We start from the raw sequence: 20,701 nt of genomic DNA on the forward strand, positions 1-20,701 counted from the left end.
AGAAACAAATCCAGTTTAATTGAATCAGAATCCTCACGGATTTAAGTTTTTTCCTGCTGAGGATCAGGAAGGTTCCTGAGCATCCATCCGTCATCTACACCCATCTACACCGGTTCAGGCTCATGAGGTCATTTGGAGCATGAACTGTACAAAAAAGAGCAAACACCGCAGGGAGTCAGGTTTTATGAACATTTTACATCTTTTATGTTCGCTGGCGCTGTGCAAAAGCACAGCGCCATATTGGCAGGAACTGACTCCCTCAGCTCCGGTTTATCCAAAAGGGGGAAATGGGCAGCGCAGAACTGTAACTCATTAGGACACGCCCACCTTACCTCAGTATTATCCTGCTAAGCTATGATGTTATTGTACATAGATTCTGACCAAATGCTTCTAGTCGACTGTTGGTTAGCGGTCCAGTGAATCAGTCAGGAAGAGTCCAGACCGACCTGCATGGAAAGAGGACATGACTATATTATCCTTCCTGACTATCCATATCCAACCAACCAACCAACCAACCAACCAACCATCCATCCATCCATCCATCCATCCATCCATCCATCCATCCATCCATCCATCGATCCATCGATCCATCCATCCATCCATCCATCCATCCATCCATCCATCCATCCATCCATCCATCCATCCATCCATCCATCCATCCATCCATCCATCCATCCATCCATCCATCCATCCATCCATCCATCCACCCCCTCCGTCTTCCTCTCTGGGGTCACAGGAGTCTGATGGAGCGCAATCATTCATATAAATGCGGGATGTTCAATCTTGATTACATTTAAATGTTGTTTTCTTTGACTGACAGTTTGATGGATGTTTTTCTTCCTCTAACAGCAGTATTTAAACCTGGTGCCCACCCCTCCAACTTCAACAACTTCCGTCCAATATCCAACCTACCTTTCATCTCCAAAATTCTCGAAAAAACAGTTGCTTCCCAACTCCATTCTCACCTGTCCCATAACAACCTGTATGAACAGTTACAGTCCGGTTTCCGCCCACTTCATAGCATCGAAACAGCACTCATCAAAATCACCAACGACCTTCTCATGGCAGCTGATTCTGGACTCCTCACCATCTTCATCCTCCTTGACCTGAGTGCGGTCTTCGACACCATCCGTCACACCACCCTCCTCAACAGGTTATCTTCCATCGGCATCACCCACACTCCACTGGACTGGTTTACATCGTACCTCTCTGGCCGCACTCAGTTCATTCAACTCAAGTCCCTGAAATCCATCCCCTCCTCCGTCACTTCTGGTGTGCCCCAGGGCTCTGTCCTGGGGCCCCTACTCTTCATCATCTACCTCCTTCCCCTCGGCAATATCTTCCGTAAATTCAACGTCCACTTCCATTGCTATGCTGATGACACCCAGCTCTACCTCACCACCAAACCCTCATCCTCTCTCCCGCCCACCTCCCTTACTGACTGCATTTCTGAAATAAAAACCTGGTTCACCCAAAACTTCCTTAAATTAAACAGCAATAAAACACAGGTTCTCCTCATTGGCACCAAATCCACCTTATCCAAAACCGACAGTTTTTCTCTTACTATAGACAACTCCACTGTTTCACCCTCCCCCCAAGCTAAGAGCCTGGGTGTCATCCTGGACAGCACACTATCTTTCCAATCTCACATCAATAACATTACCCGGTCTATTTCCATCTACGTAACATCAATCGCCTCCGCCCCTCCCTTACCCCCCACACTGCCGCCATCCTTGTTCACAGCCTCGTCACTTCCCGCTTGGACTACTGCAACTCTCTCCTCTTCGGCCTCCCTCACAAATCCCTCCATAAACTCCAACTGGTCCAGAATTCAGCTGCCCGCATCATAACTCGGACCCCCTCCATCCATCACATCACTCCTGTCCTCCAACAGCTCCACTGGCTCCCGGTTCAGTTCCGCATCCAGTTCAAGGTCCTCCTGTTTGCATTCAAGGCCATTCACAACCTCGCCCCCCCATATCTGTCTGATCTCCTCCACGTCCACACTCCCTCCCGAGCTCTAAGATCCTCTTCCTCCCTACAACTGTCTGCCCCCTCCGCCCGTCTCACCACCAGGGGGAGCAGAGCATTCAGCCGCTCTGCTCCCCATCTCTGGAACTCTCTACCACCCCAACTCAGGAACATTGACTCATTCATTGACTTCAAATTACAACTCAAAACTCATCTGTTCAAGACTGCCTATCCCATCTAACAATTCATCTCTTTTAATGTTCTTACCTCTGCTGTTTTTTTTTTAATGCTTTGATGTTTTTTTTTAAATGTATTCTGCTATTATTTTAACATGTTGTGTACGGCGACCTTAAGTGCCTAGAAAGGCGCCTTAGAAATAAAATGTATTATTATTATTATTACTGGATCTCAGTGAAGCTGTTTGTCCATGTGATTGTGTCTTCTGTGATGTTGTTGTCTCACAGTGGTCACTGTTTTAACTTTCAGATATTTTCTTCGTGTGTTTCTTTGTTTTGTCCTTGCGTCAGACTGAGTATTTTAAACTTCTTACGATGCATCCACGTCTCAGGAATGAGCATTTGTGCGGCGGCAGAGCAGAGATCTGCTCGTCTTTCTTGAAGGTCTACTCCGTAGCAGCACATTTGGTCCCTGCGCTCATAAAGCGGGATCCTCATTATATTTAGCAGTGCCCTTTCCTGCAGCAGCCTCCATAACCTGGTATCATTTTGGATAATTCATGCGCTGAAGCGACATTTCTTCATGTATCACTAAATACAGCCTCCTTGGACGAAGCTTTAGGAAATAGACGCAACACAACACTCCTGCGTCAGGACTTTTTTCTGAGATCATGAGTCCTCAATAACACATCCAAGAAAAACTGCATCATAGCGTGGAAACAAAGGTTCATTTGTGTAGCAAGTGATCTTTCAGCTGTATCGTAACACAATACCAAGAGGGAAAGAAATCAGCTGCACATCGTGATGGAGGGTGTGGTGTCTCAGCTGTAGGGGGAGATGTGTGGCAGCTGGGTCAGGTAACACTGGACCAGCTGCTTTCACTGCTAACCACCGCCTCCCTTTAACGCTGTCTGGGCCCAGATTGGACCAGAACCCAGGGCCTCTGCCAGTTGATCTGCACGTGGTTCTGAACTCTGAAAAGAGTATGAACTTATTCTGCGTTGCATGCTGCTGCAGAAGGAAACCCAAGTAGCTGAGTTCTGGTGCTCCTGACCAAGACAACCGCAGGGAGGGATGATCTGAGGTTACATGTGGCTTTTTAAGACCTGCTTGCATTAATCAGTGTTAATATTTAACGACCTTGAACTTTGTCCTCTGCAGTCACACCTGCAGATTGTGTGTGTGTGTGTGTGTGTGTGTGTCTGTGTTCCAGGTGAGGATCATATGTCAGGAATGCCTTTCCGTGGCCACGCCTCATTTTTACTCCACAGCAAAGAAGAGAACCCTCTCTGAGGTGTTTCTGAGTCCGAACGCACCACTGAAAAGCGTCTCCGTCCTCGATGGATACTCTGACCAAATCAGGGAAGGTCTACCTCCGACCGCTCAAACCCACCAAGGTAAGTGCACATCTGATTAGGACTTTCTGCTGGTGCGAGCATTCGTAGGCCTCCAGCAGGACTGACGTGGAAGCCCTTCTTTTTATTCGTCTTTTCCCTGAACTGATGCTGTAGAAACTGATCACATGACGTCATGCTGCCTCCTCCACTGACCAACGTCTAATGTGTGAGATGTGACACAGATGTTGTTACTTCAGCTCTAAACCAGCCGAAAGAAGAGAGCGTTAGCTGTTGCTCTGTACGAAAATATCACATCTCCTCTGTACGCTGCTGATGTGACATTCCAGGAATCCAAGTGAGCAAGTTGAAACACACCTCAGGTTCCACATGACGACATTCCTGCACAGCCCTGACTCCTAACACGCTTCTGATCAGCTCTCATCCAAAAAAGGTGCAAAAGACTGATTACCAATCCTGGTTACCCTGCAAAGAATCTACCAGAGCTTCGCTGCTGGAATTTGCAAACTAAGATATTCTTTTATTTTGAAAGGGAACTGGCTGAGAGGGGACGCTCCTGTACGACACAGGCAGGATGTGACTCATGTTTACCTATGTGTCACACATGGGAGGGTGAAAATACCCTGGAAGGATGATTTTTAAAGTGGGGGTGGTGGTGGTGGTGGTGTGTGTGTGTGTGTGTGTGTGGGGGGGGGGGGGGGGGGGGGGTAACAACCCACAGTTCATTGGAATCAACGACGACGGTCACAATAAGTGAAAGTTGACAAGACTTCAGATATCAAGCCAATGAGCCATCGAGTTTGTTTATCGTAGGAATTATACATGGTTTGAGGTCATCCAAAAATCACCTATCCTGTCTTTAACTCCTTAGTTTGTTCGCAGCACTGCCCCCTAGAGGCCTCTCAAGGTAACTAGACATGTCAAGGATTATTGGAGAATGGTCTGGCGTTTGTACAATAGAGAGCAGCGTTGCCCAGACCTGGCCCTCGAGTGCCCCTGCTCTTCATGGTTTAGATCAGGGGTGTCCAAAGTCGGTCCTCAAGGGCCGGGGTCCTGCATGTTTCAGATGTCTCCTTGCTTCAACACACCTGATTCAAATTAACGGTCGTCACCTGCTTGCCATCAAGGTCTGGACAACTCTGTTGGTTTTATCACAGTGTGCTGAAGCAGGGAAACATCTGAAACCTGCAGGACACCAGCCCTCGAGGACCGACTTTGGACACCCCTGGTTAGATGCTACCCTGTTTCAGCACACCCTGATACAAGCAGCTGTGTAGAACTTGATGACAAGCTGATGACGAGCATAAATCAGAATCAGGTGTGGAAGAGCTGGGAAACATCTGAACCATGTAGGATAGCGGCCCCTCGAGGGACAAAAGTAAGGATCCCTGTTTCAGAAGTTTCTCTGCACCAGCACGCCTGGTTCTACTTAATGGTCGTCATCAGCATCTCAACAGGTCTGAGGTCTGGACAAGTCCAGGTCCAGGTCTGGACAAGTCTTTTAATGACAGTCATTTTTGTCAGGGTGTGTTAAAGCAGGGAAACATCTGAAACCTGCAGGACACCGGCCCTCGAGGAATCAACTTTAACACCCTGCATATACTGTAGAGCGCAAGACACTCTTAGGGCAACATCCATCCATCGACTTCTCATGTGAATACTGGTTGCAGGGCAGTAGCATAAGCAGAGAGCTCCGGACGTCCCTCTCCCCAGCCACCTCCTCCAGCTCCTCCGTGGGAATGGTGAGGTCTTATCAGGTCAGCCGAGAGTTCGGGTCTCCTCTCCTCGAGGCTTCCTCCTGGTTGGACCAAAACACCTCCCCAGGGAGGCATCCAGGGGGCATCCTCACCAAATCACCTCAGCTGGCTCCTCTAGATGGTGAAGCTGATCCAGGTGTTCTCCTACTACCTGTATCTCCTAGGCTAGATTACTGTAATGTGTTATTAGCAGGATGTCCAAGTAATTTGCTGAATATCCTCGAGCTGAGCCAAAATGCAGCAGCGCGAATGCTGACAGGAATCAGCAAGAGAGACCATGTCTCTCCAGTGTTAGCCTCCCTCCATTTGCTCCCTGTAAAACTTAGAATCCAATTGAAAATTTTATTACTTGTGTATAAAGTCCTAAACTGCCAAAGTCCCGATTTTTCCAAGACCTGATAGTAGCTTATGTTCCTAATAAAGCTCTCCATTTTCAAAGTGCAGGTTTACTTGTAGTTCCTAGAGTATCCAAATGTAAATCTGGAGGACGGGTCTTCTGCTATCAGGAACAGTTACTATGGAACCAACTTCCAGTTTGGGTTTAAAACCAAACTTCAAACGTTTCTGTCCTCCTTCTCTTTCTTTCCTTCAGCTCAATCTATAGTTATTAATTACAAGCATCTCATTAGCATAATTTCCTAAAGGGGAGTTTTTCTTGACACTGTTTAACTGAAGGTTTTTCTCCCACTAGAGGAGTTTTCTATCTGCCATTTTTCATGTCATAATCATTGATTGGGGGTCATGTTTTGGGTCTCTGGAAAGATCCTAGAGATAGCTGTTGTTGTTAAAAATGCTATGTGAATAAAAATGAATTGAATTGAAAAAGTGAAATGATCTGTTTCTGAATCAGCTCATAATCTGTCTGAATGGGAGAATATGGAGCAATAACAGCAGGGGGCCTAAAACAGAACCCTGTAGGACCCCGAATGATGGAAGGACCACAGATGTGTGATGGAGGAATATTAACATGTTGATAACTATTGAGTTCTGTTGTGAATCTGAGTTTTTGGATCTTTCTCTCAGAAATGGAAGCCGGTGTGGTTGTCTCTGTTTCCACCCTGCAGCAGTGGAGTGGGCCGACTGGAGATCAAAGATATGGGAGGTACGACACTGCTCATCAACTCGTGTCTTCTCTGTTTTTCCTACATACGTAAAATAGCTTTTAATCACAACTTTGTGCACCTTCTGGTAGTTTTATTTACAGTTTATATTCTCTCCTGGCTGAATGAACATAGGTGGAAACCCAAGTTGATAAGATGAGCAGGACTCCTGATTTTAGACACATGAAGAATCAGCCTAGGCCTGTCTTATTTAAGTCTTTATCACCAAGGTACACTACACACATAGGGCCCGATTTACTAAGATCCTAAATAAAGAGTACTAAATTGCGTGTGCACTGAAAAAGTTTGCGCGTGCTGTTGTTGTGTGTTTTGCGGGTGATCAACTAAGATTGCGTGCGCAATTGATAACAGGTGCAAACCGCAGTATTTAAATGAGGTGTTGCGCGTCTTACGGTTTGCGGCGCAAACTTTGCGCCATGGAGAGTCTGGATGGAAAGCAGGATATAGTCGCAAGCGCAAAATGAAATTTGACGAGTTGGAGTTATAGAGATATTAGTGGAAGAGGCAAATTGTTGTGCCGTATTCAGCACCCCTGCCGTGAAAAGCACCCCCTCGTATATTCAATGATAAGTAGACCAAGAAAAAAAACAACACACTGACACTTCAATATATTTATATATACACACTCACACAAACACATACTTAGGAGTTTATATTATATATATTTACAAATATTATGGAAGACAACACAGTAAGCAGGCTATTAATTAATGACATCAATAACCATTTACCCGATTTTTGTTATCTGTGACTGTGATTGTGGGAAAGTATGACTATTGTGGAATCCATGAGCGCATTTAAACATGAATCATTAACACAAAACTGGACGCTAAACAGAACGTGACACGGAATGAGAATATAATTTTTGTCAGACGAGGGGGTTCTTTTCACGGCAGGGGTGCTGAATACGGCACAACACCGGGGTATGACACCTGCTGAACAAGTATAGGCGCACAATAAGAAACACTTTTTTCTCCATGAAAACACGTGATTTATTTATTATCACAAATAAAAAAATGAATGTGCCTCCTGTGGCAACCTTTTGCTGAATAATACTCGATTTAACATTCAAATAAAATATTTCTCCTTTTGCATGTGGAGAATCCTCACCACAAGTTGAGCCATCCCCACCCCAGTCCTCAAATCAGGCACCAACAAGCATCCCTGCGTAATGCTGGGCAGATTAGCACCTTCCTTTCGAACGTATTAAATACAGACGCAATCACAATCCCCGCAAAAACTTTCAGGCTTGGTAAATCTCATTGCGCGTGGTAAATGGACCTATTTGCATTTTCCCCTCCCAGTATTTAGCGCTTTCTGGCGGGTACGTCTCATATTGATTATTCATCAGGGCAAAAGTACTAAATGAACAAATGTTAGTAGATCAGCTTGCACATTGGTTTGCGGATGCTGTCAAGTTTGCACACGTTTTTACGCACGCAAACCTTTAGTAAATCAGGCCCATAGACTGTAGCAGAAGAGCTCACCTCCTGTGCCCCATACTACGTAGCACTGTGTCGTAAATGGACATGCCCACCTTATGTCAACCACAGCTAGCTATATTAGCCTAGCTGCTTTATACTATCCCATGGTGACAATTAATTTTACCTTACATTTATTCTCATTAAATCTGTCCAAACATCTTAATTTCAAGTGTTGCTTCTGAAACAACGTCTTGAACGAGTGGTGCCAGAGCTGAAGTGAGGGCTAGCGGATACTTATAAAATCCATCCCCGTACGGTTATGGATGTGAACTCTCCGTCCAGACCAAAACTGTTTTGGACCCAGGTTGTAAATATGTTTACTTCTGCTGTAAAGTTGGGCATTTTAACAGGGAGGTCAAAGGAGATGGACTCCAGACCATAATGGTCAGTAGAGGAACTGCAGCTGTTCCTGGTTGGCCTAAATCTGGAGGTCCAAATGTTGGGATCAAATCCCTACAATCTAACTTCCAGACTGATGAATTCAGAAATAAGAATAATTACATCACTTTCTCATCAATCGTTTTCATGGTAGCACGTTTAGCGGAGCAAATCGGCAGGTTGGGCTTATTGAACGTCAGCTAAACGCAGCGCTCATTTCTGAGTTTGCCAGAGGAACAACATTTGAAACAGTAGGTCCTGTTGTAAACGTTCACCGGCAGCAGCGCGGATGTGCTGGAGGAGCTGGTAGCGAAGGCTTCTTGGCCCGTTTGGTCCATCCATCTGCATCATGGCGCTGTGCAGTATGACAAGGTTACGGATGGTTTGTCCGATAATCTTTCAGTTTGTGGTCGATGCTAGTCTGGTGGTTGCTCTGTCTACGTCACACTATCTGCTGGCATCCGGAGGAAGTTTCCTTGGTCTCCGTTGGTACCACCATCCTGAACTCAAAGTCCAGAATGGAGTAACCGGGCTGGCTGTTTTATTAATGAATATTTGAAATGCTGGTAATCGACAAGAATTGAGCTGCTTTGGTGCTTGTGTTCCTTGAAGGTCTTCGCCATGTTGCTCTTAATGCTGTCACTTCCTGTTTCCTCAGAGGAATCACTAAAACACAGGATTAAACTTTTAACCATGGACAGGAAGAGTTTCTTGTTAAGCTGGTTACCAACTAAATGAGGTCCTCATTCCTAATTTAAGTTTTAATAACATTTTCAGATTTTTTTCCTTGGTCTTGAACATCATAAATGCTCTTCTTACCCCGATGTAAGTGAAGAAGAGGAGCAGTCGAAGCCCGACTCAACATGAGTTGGGCAGATTGGAGAGTCATGTTGTGTCATGTAGGATGACGGGTGGGTTCAGGGTGGTGCTGCTGGTGGTGGATGGCTGCATGCAGAACATGAGCAGCCAATCTGACAGCTCAGATGAGGCTGGCATGCTGATGGTGTTACATAAGCTCCGTTGATGCGTCTGCATGATGCACATCCGCTCCGGTGGTCCACTGGAGTTCACGTGCAGCTGGGTTACATTTTACATGTCCAGGACACAAAAATGAACATTAGGGATGAGAGCGGAGAGTAACATGAGTGATTACGGAGGAGACGTGAATCAGACATGACAGTAATGTAAGCGGTGACGGGAGGAGGACTCTCTGAGCTGCTCAGATGCAGTCAGACTCTGGAGAGTTGTGGCTCCTTCAGATAGAATGCTCTCATTAATGATGGGGGTGATGACCATGTGACCACATCCAGACAGGGCTTTCAAGGACAGACGACTGAAATGTTCCAGTCTGAATGAGCTAACCCAAATGCTGCCTTCCCAGCTGGGTCTGGACAGATGTTTGACCAGGAAGAGACATCGGAGCTTCCCTCTGTCCTTTCCTGTCCCATAGGAAGATCAGTGTTAAAACACTGATCACTGAACTGAACACTGATGCAGCCATTTAAGACCAAAAACATCACAGCTGTGCTTTTCTTTTAGCAAAAGGGTAATTAATGTGAACATTAGAAAAATCTCTGTTTATAAAGAGTTATTATGTATCCATCCATCCAACTGACACAAACATGAAAAATTGCGACATCTAGTGTTCACTTTTATAATTGGAGCCAATTTACTCTACTACTACTGTCATTTAGCAGACACTTTAATCCAAAGCGATTTACATCTGAGACACACACACCATGGAGCAATTAGGGTTAAGGCCTTGCTCAGGGGCCAAAGGTGATTCATCCTGGTTGACATTCCGGTTGGTTGCCATTATATATAATGTCCCACTATATATATATATATATATATATATATATATATATATATATATATATATATATATATATATATATATATATATATATATATATATATATATATATATATATATATATATATATATATATATATAATGTGTGTATATATATATATCTTAATGGTCAGTGGTATAAAGTCCGGAGCAGGACCATTCAAGAACATTCTCCTTCTTCAGCCTGCAGTTGTGAGCAACAGTCAGTGCTTGTAATGCTGTTTGTCCCACTTCATCAGCTGGACACACAACTGAGGTTCAGCAGTTGTTTCTCCGGTTTCATACATCTGAAACATCAGGGCCTGTTGTGAAAGTTCACCAGCAGCCGAAGGAGCTGATGTATGATCCCAAATCATCTCGCCTGTCTGTGTTGTTCTGCAGGAGGTGACCACAGCCCCGGGGTCAGGAGACACCACCAGGTTCATGGGGACAGGAGGCCAAAGGTCGTACGACTGTCGGAGCTCATCAGCGTCCTCAGACTTCCCCCGAACGCTGAGGCCTGTCCCATGGTTGGTCTCTGCCATTTTGTTAACGTTTCCATGCTTTGGTGCCATAGCTTCCACCACTAAAGCTGCCGTGTTTCTGCAGGACAACATGTCCGCGTTCTGTGTGGAGACCCAAGACAGGACCATGGTGTTCGCCGCTCTCAAGGAAGATTGTGTGGACTGGGTGGACAGACTGTGTCAGAGCAGCTTTAAGGTAAAACCCAAACAGAAATGGTCAAAAAAATAATAATAATAAAAAAATAATAATAATAATTAATAATAATAATAAAAAATATGTAATAATTAAGCATATTTCTGAACAGGCCCAGTTTCTTACTTGTGATTACTTTTTCCCATAAAATTACAATTTCTTTCAATATTAGGACTTCTTTCTCAAAACTCTCAAAACTGCTTATATTTTTTAATTATTTGATAAAATTATGGCTTTATTGACATCATATTGTGACATATTTTTTTAATTTATTTACTTTTTTCATGTAATTACTTGATACGTACTTATAATATAATAATAAAAGTAAGTAAATAAGTAATATAATAAGAATGGAAATTATTTTATCAGTGGTTTCCATGGCGACCTGAAGTCAAACATCTCTTGTGACTCATATGACTAAAAACTTTGTCTCACACTAATTTTAAAGAAAAACCACATCTCCAAAAGTAAGATAAAATAAAATCCTTAAAAAAACAAACAAACAAAACGGTTCGTTCGCATCAGCCACCAAACTAGACAGGCACAGACTGCAGCGGACAATCAGGTCTGCAGAGAGGATAACTTGGACTAACCTCCCATCTATCCAGGACCTGAATTGCAGCACATTTTGCAGCACACAGCCTGTTCAAGGCAACGGAGAGATACACTAGAGGGCTCATTCTTTTTGGTTTGGAACGCTTCATCTGACATTATTACTAGAAAACTTAAAACGTATACGAATTTCTTTCATAAATCCTGCCTCAATACTGCCTCAAGCTCCTTTAAGTTGCGACATGATACAGGTGTGTACTGATTTTCGTGCGTCAAACCGTATTGTGGGGATGATGCACAAAGTTTTCTAGGGGGCGCTGTTGAGCCATTAGGCCACACCCATTAATGCAAACCATTAAATATCACATTTTTCGCCAGGCCTGGCTTGCTTACAAAATTTGGTGACTTTTGGGGCACATTTAGGGGGGCAAAAAGGCCCTCATTTCGTCGGAAGAAAAACGAGGATAAAAACAAAAATAAAAACTCCTCCATAGGGCCTTCGCACTGTAAGTGCTCGGGCCCTAATAATAACAGTAAATATAATAACACTATCACATGCTGGAACAATGCACCTTCCAACAATAATCATGTCTGCCTTATTCTGCTGCACCTTTCACTTTAAAAAAAAATTGTATATATGTTATGTTATTTAGAGCCGTCATTACCATGTCCATCTGCTGCACCTTTCAGTTTTTTAATTGTATATATGTTAATAAGTGCCACATTTGTTTATTTACTGTTTGCTATTTTTAAATCTGGGTACAGTGAGCGAAATAACCGGAATCAAATTCCTTGTCGGGCAATGTTCAAACTTGGCCAATAAAATCTGATTCTGATTCTGATTGATGGTGGGCGTGTTGGCGTCCAGAGTAGGAACCACGTTAAACCGGGATCACATCTATTTTTCTCTGTACAGCCCAGGGCGAGGGCTGTAAACCCTCCGTTTCCTCTTCATCGGCTTCATCTTGAGCACTGAGTTTTCCTCCGTCTCTTTCTAGACTTCCTAACGTGGCTGGTGTGTTTTCTCTCAGACAGGAAGCGGCTCCGGCTCTGCTCAGGTCCACGTGGAGGAGAACCACATTTACGCCTCGGCAGATGAACGTGGGTGTCCACTTCTCTTTATATTTATTTAATGTTCCTCCTTTGCTGCCTCTTTTCTACGACGGACTATTAGGGCCAAACTAAGACAAAAAAACATGGAAATTACGAAAATAAAGTCATAATAATATGAGAATAAAGTCGTAAAATTACGAGAATAAAGTAATAATGTTGCGAGAATAAAGTCGTAATCGTAAATATATTATAAATATATGAATATAACTTCACAAGATGTTCAATATTCCTCATTTTCATCACAGGGAGAAGACTGCTCTTCATGTTAGAGTTCTCATAAATTACCACTTTATTCTTATAAATTACGACTTTATTCTCATTATATTATGACTTTATTCTCGTAATTTCAATATTTTTTGTCTTAATTTAGCCCTAATACTCTGTCGTACTTTTAATTTAGCCCTAATACTCTGTCGTACTTTTCTTCAATAGATAAGATGAGATAAAATCAGTAGTTAAACTATGATTAAACAGTTCGCGACATCGGTGAAGAAGGTTTTAGACGTTGACTAAGAGTAAAATACTAAGACAAAACAAGTTCCCTGACCGGGAATCGAACCCGGGCCGCGGCGGTGAGAGCGCCGAATCCTAACCACTAGACCACCAGGGAGCTGCAGACAGATCTCCCGTTTCCGTCATTACCACGGAACAGACAGCTGAGGGCAGCATAGTTTCGCAGATCCAGCACACACAGAGCAAATCTATGCTGAGATATGGATGTTACAGTCACAGATGAGGTGCAGACATCTCTGCTTTGTGGATTCTTGAATGACAGTGACCTTGAAAATAATTGTTTCAGAATTCACCTCCATCCTTCAATTCTTTCTTCCTGCCTGCCATGACCTTTTTGTAGACTCATTTTCATTTTCTGACATGGGTCAAATCATGCGGCACAAAGTGTGTTATCAGAACTCTTTATTAGTGGTTGCTTTATTAGTGGTTGCAGTACATAACAGAAGTGTATAAGGACATAAGACTTACATAATAATTACACAATACGATGAAGAAAAAGGCAAGGAAAGTTTATTTGTATAGCACAATTCAACAACAAGGTGCTTTACCGAGACGTCACAGTAGAAATTAAAAGCATGATTTTAAATGTAAATGAAAAGAGTGAAATAAGAACAATAGATACAATCAGTAGTTAAAATATGATCCAGTTTTAAAATTCAAGCTTAAAAGTACCCATGCAGGTATGGATCTTTATTCAGATGCAACTGAGAACAGGTGAGTCTTCAACCTGGACTTAAATCAGAGACGTTCTATAAACGAGACCCCCCACTACGGTTGGGTTTCCTGTATCTGTGTCACGTGGGTTTCCCCACTGCCCCGCCCCTTTAGGAGACTAACAGCAGGTCCTGAGTCTATTGAGTCCTATGGGAAAAGTGAACGTGAGCACAGATTACCAATTCTTTCGCGCCATAGTAACGTAAGTAAATATGGGACCCATTTTTCAAAAGCCACATATCTTCTGAACATTCTGACACCAAAATGGCGATTTTCAGACCGACAGATTAGGAGATAGATCATAGCTAATAATATAATATGATATAATAATAATACATAGCTCTCCTCTCTGGTGCTGATTCAGAGATTCAGAGTCGTCGGTCACTGCAGAACTGCCAAAGTCGTTTTCCCATCGGACAGACTGAAATTTAAAATTAAAATAAAACTTGCTTCTTTGCTTAATAATACTGTTATTGATATTATTGAAGTCTTTTTGGAAGGGAAAAAAGAATTTTAGACTGATCCGATGATCTTGCACTGGGTTGATATATCAGACATTAAAGTAGCAGATAAAAAAAAACAAGCGTCAAAATAAGGCGCAAATATTCAAGTTGTACTGTATCTCGTTCACAACTCTTCCAAAACGATGTGGGGAGAGGGGCGACCACGCCCACTTAGGAGACAGGAAGTGGATACCATTTCATACCATTGGCAGAAACGGTAATGCGTTATCTTCTGTATAGAGTATCTTTGCTTAAATAAACTGAGAGTTTCAGCTGATCTGAGGCTTTCTGGGAGTTTGTTCCAGACATGTGAAGCATAGAAGCTGAATGCTGCTTCTCCATATTTGGTTCTGACTCTGGGAACTGATGAAAAACTGGATCCAGATGAGCTGAGGGGTCTGGAAGGTTCATACTGGGTCAGGAGGTCCCTGATGTATTCTGGTCCTGGACCATTCAGAGCTTTATAGAGCAGCATCAGAACTTTAAATTCTATCCTCTGATGGACAGGCAGCCAGTGTAAAGACCTTAGAGCTGGACTGATGTGGTCCTCTTTTCTGGTCTTAGTGAGGACTGGAGCAGCAGACTTCTGGATGAGCTGCAGTTGTCTGACTGACTTTTGAGGTGGACTGTAAAGATGCTGTTACAATAAGCAAGCTACTAAAGATGAATGCTAGACTAGTTTTTACAGGTCCTCCTGAGACATCATATATTTTAACTTGTTGAAACCCTCTGGTGTATTGTGAGAAATCTATTTTAGAAAAGAAAAGTTCCCTGACCAGGAAGTGAACCTGGGCCGCAGCAGTGAGGGCACCAAATCCTAACCACTAGACTACCAAGGAGATGGCCCTGGTTACATCTCATGGGTAGTTTCAATTAGAAATACCTGTAAAGATGTTACAGTAATCAAGCTACTAAAGATGAATGCTGGACTAGTTTTTCCTGCTGAGACATCATTTAACCTTGATATATTCTTAGTGATAGTAGGCTGGCTTTGTTATTGCCTTGATGTGTTTAGGTCTGAGTCTATCAGTGCCCCCAGGTTTCTGGCCGGGTTGGTGGTTTTTAGGTGTATAGATTGAAGCTCTGTGGTGACCTGTAATTGTTTCTCTTTGTCTCCAAAGACAATTACCTCCCGTTTGTTTTTGTTTAGCTGGAGAAAGTTGTGGCACATCCAGTCATTAATCTCGTCAATGCATTTACCAATATATACCTGCGTGTCATCTGCATAGCTATGGTAGTTATTTTATTCTTCTTTATAATCTGTCCCAGTGGGAGCATTTAGATGTTAAACAGAGGAGGTCCCAGGATGGAGGGGTGAGGACTGGAACTGAGAACCACTGACTGCGTTTACATGCACTCAATAACCCTTTTAAAACCCGAATATAGGCAATAACCCGAATTTGCACGGCCATGTTAACACCAATAACCCCTTTGAATAACCCGAATTTGCTCATATTCCAGTTTTTAAAAACCTGAATATGACCCCTGGGTTACTCCTTTTAAAACCCGAATATTTGGTCATGTAAACGCCAAACGGAATATCCCATCAAACGGAACATGAATTTGTTTTCTGCGCATGCTCTATTCACAAGGAATCCTGGTCTTTTGAGTAGGAAGGAAGTTCTTCTAAACACGGAGAAACGCAAGACCAGGAGGAGACTAATCACTTCATAAATGTAATGAAGGATATGAACATTTTGGCATTTGTAGAAAGTACGGGGATAGCGAGATTTACAAGAAGTTGGGCGAAAAGTTGCGCAAAGCAACATTTGTTTTGAATTTGGATAGGTACAGGAAGAAGAAGCGGAAATGACGCTAATTGCGTCATCACATTCTCCGCGCGTCACTGGTTTGATCGGGATATCCCGAATGATTAATTACCATGTATACAGAGATAACGCTGTTTGCTCACGCATGTAAACGGAATATTCCGAATGTTTCAGTAACCGGAATATTAGCAATAACCCGAATTTTGACTGCATGTAAACGTAGTCACTGCTTTATAGGGTGAAGCACAGCTTTGTTTGTCATATGTTGGTAGTAATAAGACTCTTCCTCCAGTCTCTCAGTTCGAGGTGGTGATTCAGAGGACGGATGCCGCGACTCGGTGTGGCCTGCAGGGGTCCTTCTGGCTGCAGGTCGGACAAGAGGCGCTGCTGCTGAGAGAACAACAGACGAAGAACATTGTTCTTAAGTGGCCGTATGAACTGCTGAGGCGATTTGGAATCGATAAGGTTTGCTTTATTGCATTCTTCTTAACCAACTCGTCATTAAATCTGAATCCTAAAGCTTCTCATGTCTGAATGCATCTGGACTGATCCGTCTCACCACCCTGGTGCTTTCTCTCCAGCTGGCCTTCACCATCGAAGCAGGCAGACGCTGCGAATCTGGTCCTGGACCCTTCTGCTTTGAGACGCAGCAGGCTGAGAAGATATTCTCTCTGATTCAGAGCACCATCAAACACAAAACATCCACCTCCACGGGCCATCAAATTCAGGAGGATGAGAGAGTCCTCATAGTCAACAAACGATCACATTCCCCTCTTCCCCCAACGTTCGACATGACCAACTTGTTTGCTACTCTGGAGAACAAACTGAGGAGGTCTCCGGTGTTCACAGACAGGTCGCCAACTCAGGACGACTTGGTTGGTCGGTCCGAATGTGCCCCCGCTCCCATCACCCTCATGCCGCTGCCACTGGTCCCCACACATGACAGATCCCGTGGGGGTGATGGCCAGTCAGACGGCATTTACGCCGACCCAGAGTGCTGCATCCCAACCATTCAAACACCCAACACCACACCAAACAAAGGGCTGTACATTGATCCTGCAAGTGTTCTTCCTCTGAATCCTCCGGTCTTAAAAGTACCCGACACTCTGAGTCTTACGTCCTCAGTTCCGGATCCCAACCATAAAACAGATGTTCGGGATTCGGTCTACTCAGAGGTGTTAGACAAAATCCACCCGGAGCAGAAAAAGCAGAGTGATCTCCCAAGCACCTTCCCACAAACATCACCTTTTGCCAACGACGAACCGATTTACACTGAGCCCACGAGAGAGACAGAAGAGCTCTTTAAGAAAACCGAAACCAAACCTGACCCTTTTGCCCACCTGTACGCTAAAGTCTGTAAAACACCACCATCATGTGGTCCCTCATCTACAGGCGACGCCACCCCCTCCACCTCCACCTCCTCCGTGACTTCCAGTGTGACCACAGCCGCAGGCGATCCTCTTGATGATGTTATCTACGAAAACCTGGGTATCATCTAAATCCGCTGGTTTCACTAATCTTAGTTGGGCCTTTTATTTTTAGTTTTAAAATTGACATTGAAACCACATTTGTGCCTGTGGAGTACACCTTGATGTTTATCACGTGGCCTTCCATGGCCCGATAATGAGGCGAGGCAACCAGAAACCGGCGACTCCATCTGAACCACCGATGGGCTCCTGAGACAAGTGGTGGCTCAACCAAACCACCAGAACAACACTAAAAGCTGAACTCCACTAAACAAATAACTGTGCATCTCAACCAAAACTGCACTGGTCCCACCTGTGAGCACAAATAACCGAACACACTTCAGCTGTGACAGCGCAGGAAAGTCCAATAGAAACCTGCAAACTGGGGACATCGACCATCAGGACGCCCCGTTCACAAACCTGGATCCCAAACGCTTTGCCCGAAGGCTGTGCCGATGCTGCTCAGAAACCAAAACAAACTTAACTATAATCGGGTCACAAACAAAGGAGCCCCCCCGTTTGTCCTGACCCGGCTCAAAAGCCAGGAAAAAATGGGACGCGCAGGTTGACGCTGATAATGAATTATTTTGATCTAATAAAACCTGAGATGTGTGAGGGAGAAGAGCTACTCTACACTGATGGACGGATGGAGTCTCGTGGAGGAAGGACCATTGGTTCCAGATGTTTCCAAACGCTCTCAAGGTCTGGTGCACGAAACAGGAGAACCGATCAGCGGACCTTCACAAAGCTCACTTTCTGCTCACGTCAGCAGGATTTGCATCGCCAAGTTCAGACTCCCGACCCGCACATCTATCCCCACACGGAGAGACTCTCAACCCCTTGGACTGTTGTTGTGGCAATGTCACCGGCAATCATGTGTCCAGCTGGTGTGAATCATGATGGATTCACACCAGCTTTAGGCTGGAAGTTTTTCAGTCACAGTCAAAGGGAAAATACTGATGTGGTACCAGAAAGAAACATTCCCCAACTGGAGACGCAGCAGGAAGTTCAAAGGCAGCATTGGTAGTATTTTCTTTGTTTTGGGGCAACCAAGAATAACTGGCTGGACATTTACTATCAGTAAATCTCATGTAAACACTGATCCAGGATGTTTATTCCTGATTTCCATCAGAAAACTTAAAGGGGACCTATTATGAAAAACAAGTTTTTTCTTGCTTTAACATATATAAAGTGGTCTCCCCTCAGCCTGCCAACTCAGAGAAGGAGGAAAGTAACCAAATTCTGCAGTGTCTGTACAGCCGCCCGGATGAGCCGTCCAGTGTGATGTGGCTTCTACGAGCCGTTCAGATTCTGCTCCCGTCGTTACGTAACGACGGGAGCGATTTACATAGGTTGACCTCCGATGCGTGAAACCACGCCCTCAACTAACTCCGCCGGCCGGAGCTTCCGCCATTTTTCGTAGCGGTGTATCGCGTCATTCAGGCAGCCAATCAGCACAGTGCCTCATTATCATAGCCCCGCCCACTCAGAATCCCTCATAGAGAAGGAGGTTAGAGAATGGGAAGATAAAGACATGGCTCAGAGAATGAATTTCTAATTTATTTAGCAAAAACAATCAAAAACTTGTTCTTGTGACATTCAAGGCCTGTTTAAAATGGGTATTAAATGCCATAATAGGTCCCCTTTAACATTTATTTTACAGTGTAATGAGTGTTTACAACAAAAAAGTCATAGTATTAATATGTTACATATGTATTATGTTTATTTTTGCTACGTAATGGATTCTTGTGTGTAAATAGAGGCAATAGAAGAGATCTTGTAACTTTTTTTACACCGTACTTTTAAAAAGTAATATAAACATACATTTATATGAAATATTATCTGCTCTGTGAATGTAACCTCCATTTAAGAAGCCAAAATGTTTTGACTAAATTAAATACTTTAACAATCTCTCCCGTTTCATGAATGTTTAATAGCGATCTAGACGCCTCAGCTCAGCTGCTGGAACCGTTGTGTTGTTTAGTAGGATCGTTATGTTGAACAGAGCCACCGTACCTGCTGTACAGGTTCCAAGCCTCCAGTTGGCTTCCTGACCGCGGCCTGAAGGGCCCCAGACCTCCACCAAAACTCAGTCCCGGCAGCAGTCCTGGCTAAGGTAACTAGTCAACCTTAGTCACGACTAGTTAGTCTGGAAAGATCCAGGCAGAGCTGGTGAGTGACCTGGCTGGAGGATCGGAAGTATCAACCCTGGTCCATGAGGGCCCCTACCCAGCATGTTTCAGATGCTTCCCAGCTCTTACACACCTGAGTAATTAATGGTCATCATCAGCTCGTCATCAAGGTCTGAACAACTCTGTTAATAACTCGATCACTGGTGTCGTGGTGCCTTTAAGCAGGGAAACATCTAAAACATGCAGGACACCAACCCTCAAGTTTGACCCCCCTGCTTTAAAACATGACATAACCAGGGGTGCACACAAGCCAGTACTAGAGGAACAGCTTTCTGCATGTTTTACATGTTTCCCTGCTTCAACACCACAATTTCTAAGCCCTGGTTATCAGTAGTTCAAGGTCCACACAACTGTTTGTTGAGGCAGCCATGGCTATCAGGGCTGTGTTGAAGCAGGGAAACATTTATAACTTGCAGATACTGCCCCTTGAGTACATGCTGTGTGCACAGCTGTTTATAACCCATTTATGTTTCTTAAATCATCAATTTGTTCAAACTAAATTGAAAACTGTTGTCAGACACCCACACAGCGACCTGGGCTGTTACAGAGCTGACCAATAATGTCATGAGGGAGAGTGGGTTGTGACCGGACCCCAGTAGTGGCAGCCTGCTGTTTAACCCAAGACAGTGTGCAAAATAATACTGTCCTGCTGTGTTCTGCAGAACATGGTCATGGAATGAGGACTTCCTGGTGCCAGAGGTCTCTGTTGCACCTGCAGAACCAGCTCACCACAGCCCAATGAAGATACTTGGAGACACTGCCAACTAATTCAATTATTTTCCAGTAAATGGTTGATTTGAGCGGCACTGGTGTGTTAAACATTAACAGAAGATAACACGTTTAATGGCTCAATAAGTAAACCATAAAAAGATACCTCAACATTTAACCCTCCCAGACCAACCACAGCCAGTCATTGTATATGTATATAAATACATTATTCTCTTTTCTTGTACCACAAAGGGAGTGCTTGTTCAGTTATTAGAGTTATTAATCATTTGCTGAGTTATCAAAACAGGGCACCACCTGACTTTATCAGGAAAATAACTAAACAGCAAAATCAGTCTCAAAGTAGCTGTTATTCCCCAT

The 20,701-nt window shown here is 43.9% G+C and overlaps 1 protein-coding gene and 1 non-coding gene across 2 annotated transcripts; one reads left to right on the forward strand and one right to left on the reverse strand.

Annotated features, from left to right (window-relative positions):
* The first annotated feature begins 3,358 nt into the window (after positions 1-3,358).
* Positions 3,359-19,328, forward strand: dok1a (docking protein 1a). The gene is made up of 7 exons (XM_061724155.1): positions 3,359-3,544; positions 6,283-6,361; positions 10,479-10,606; positions 10,686-10,796; positions 12,377-12,446; positions 16,250-16,422; positions 16,539-19,328. Exons 1-7 carry the CDS (start codon positions 3,488-3,490, stop codon positions 17,454-17,456), a joined length of 1,536 nt encoding a protein of 511 aa, XP_061580139.1. The 5' UTR covers positions 3,359-3,487; the 3' UTR covers positions 17,457-19,328.
* Positions 12,997-13,068, reverse strand: trnae-cuc (transfer RNA glutamic acid (anticodon CUC)). Its single transcript has one exon. It is a non-coding gene; the product is annotated as a tRNA-Glu (tRNA).
* Positions 19,329-20,701: the final 1,373 nt, after the last annotated feature.

This window comes from Cololabis saira, chromosome 1 (assembly GCF_033807715.1).
Source record: "Cololabis saira isolate AMF1-May2022 chromosome 1, fColSai1.1, whole genome shotgun sequence".
Classification (NCBI taxonomy): Eukaryota; Metazoa; Chordata; class Actinopteri; order Beloniformes; family Belonidae; genus Cololabis; species Cololabis saira.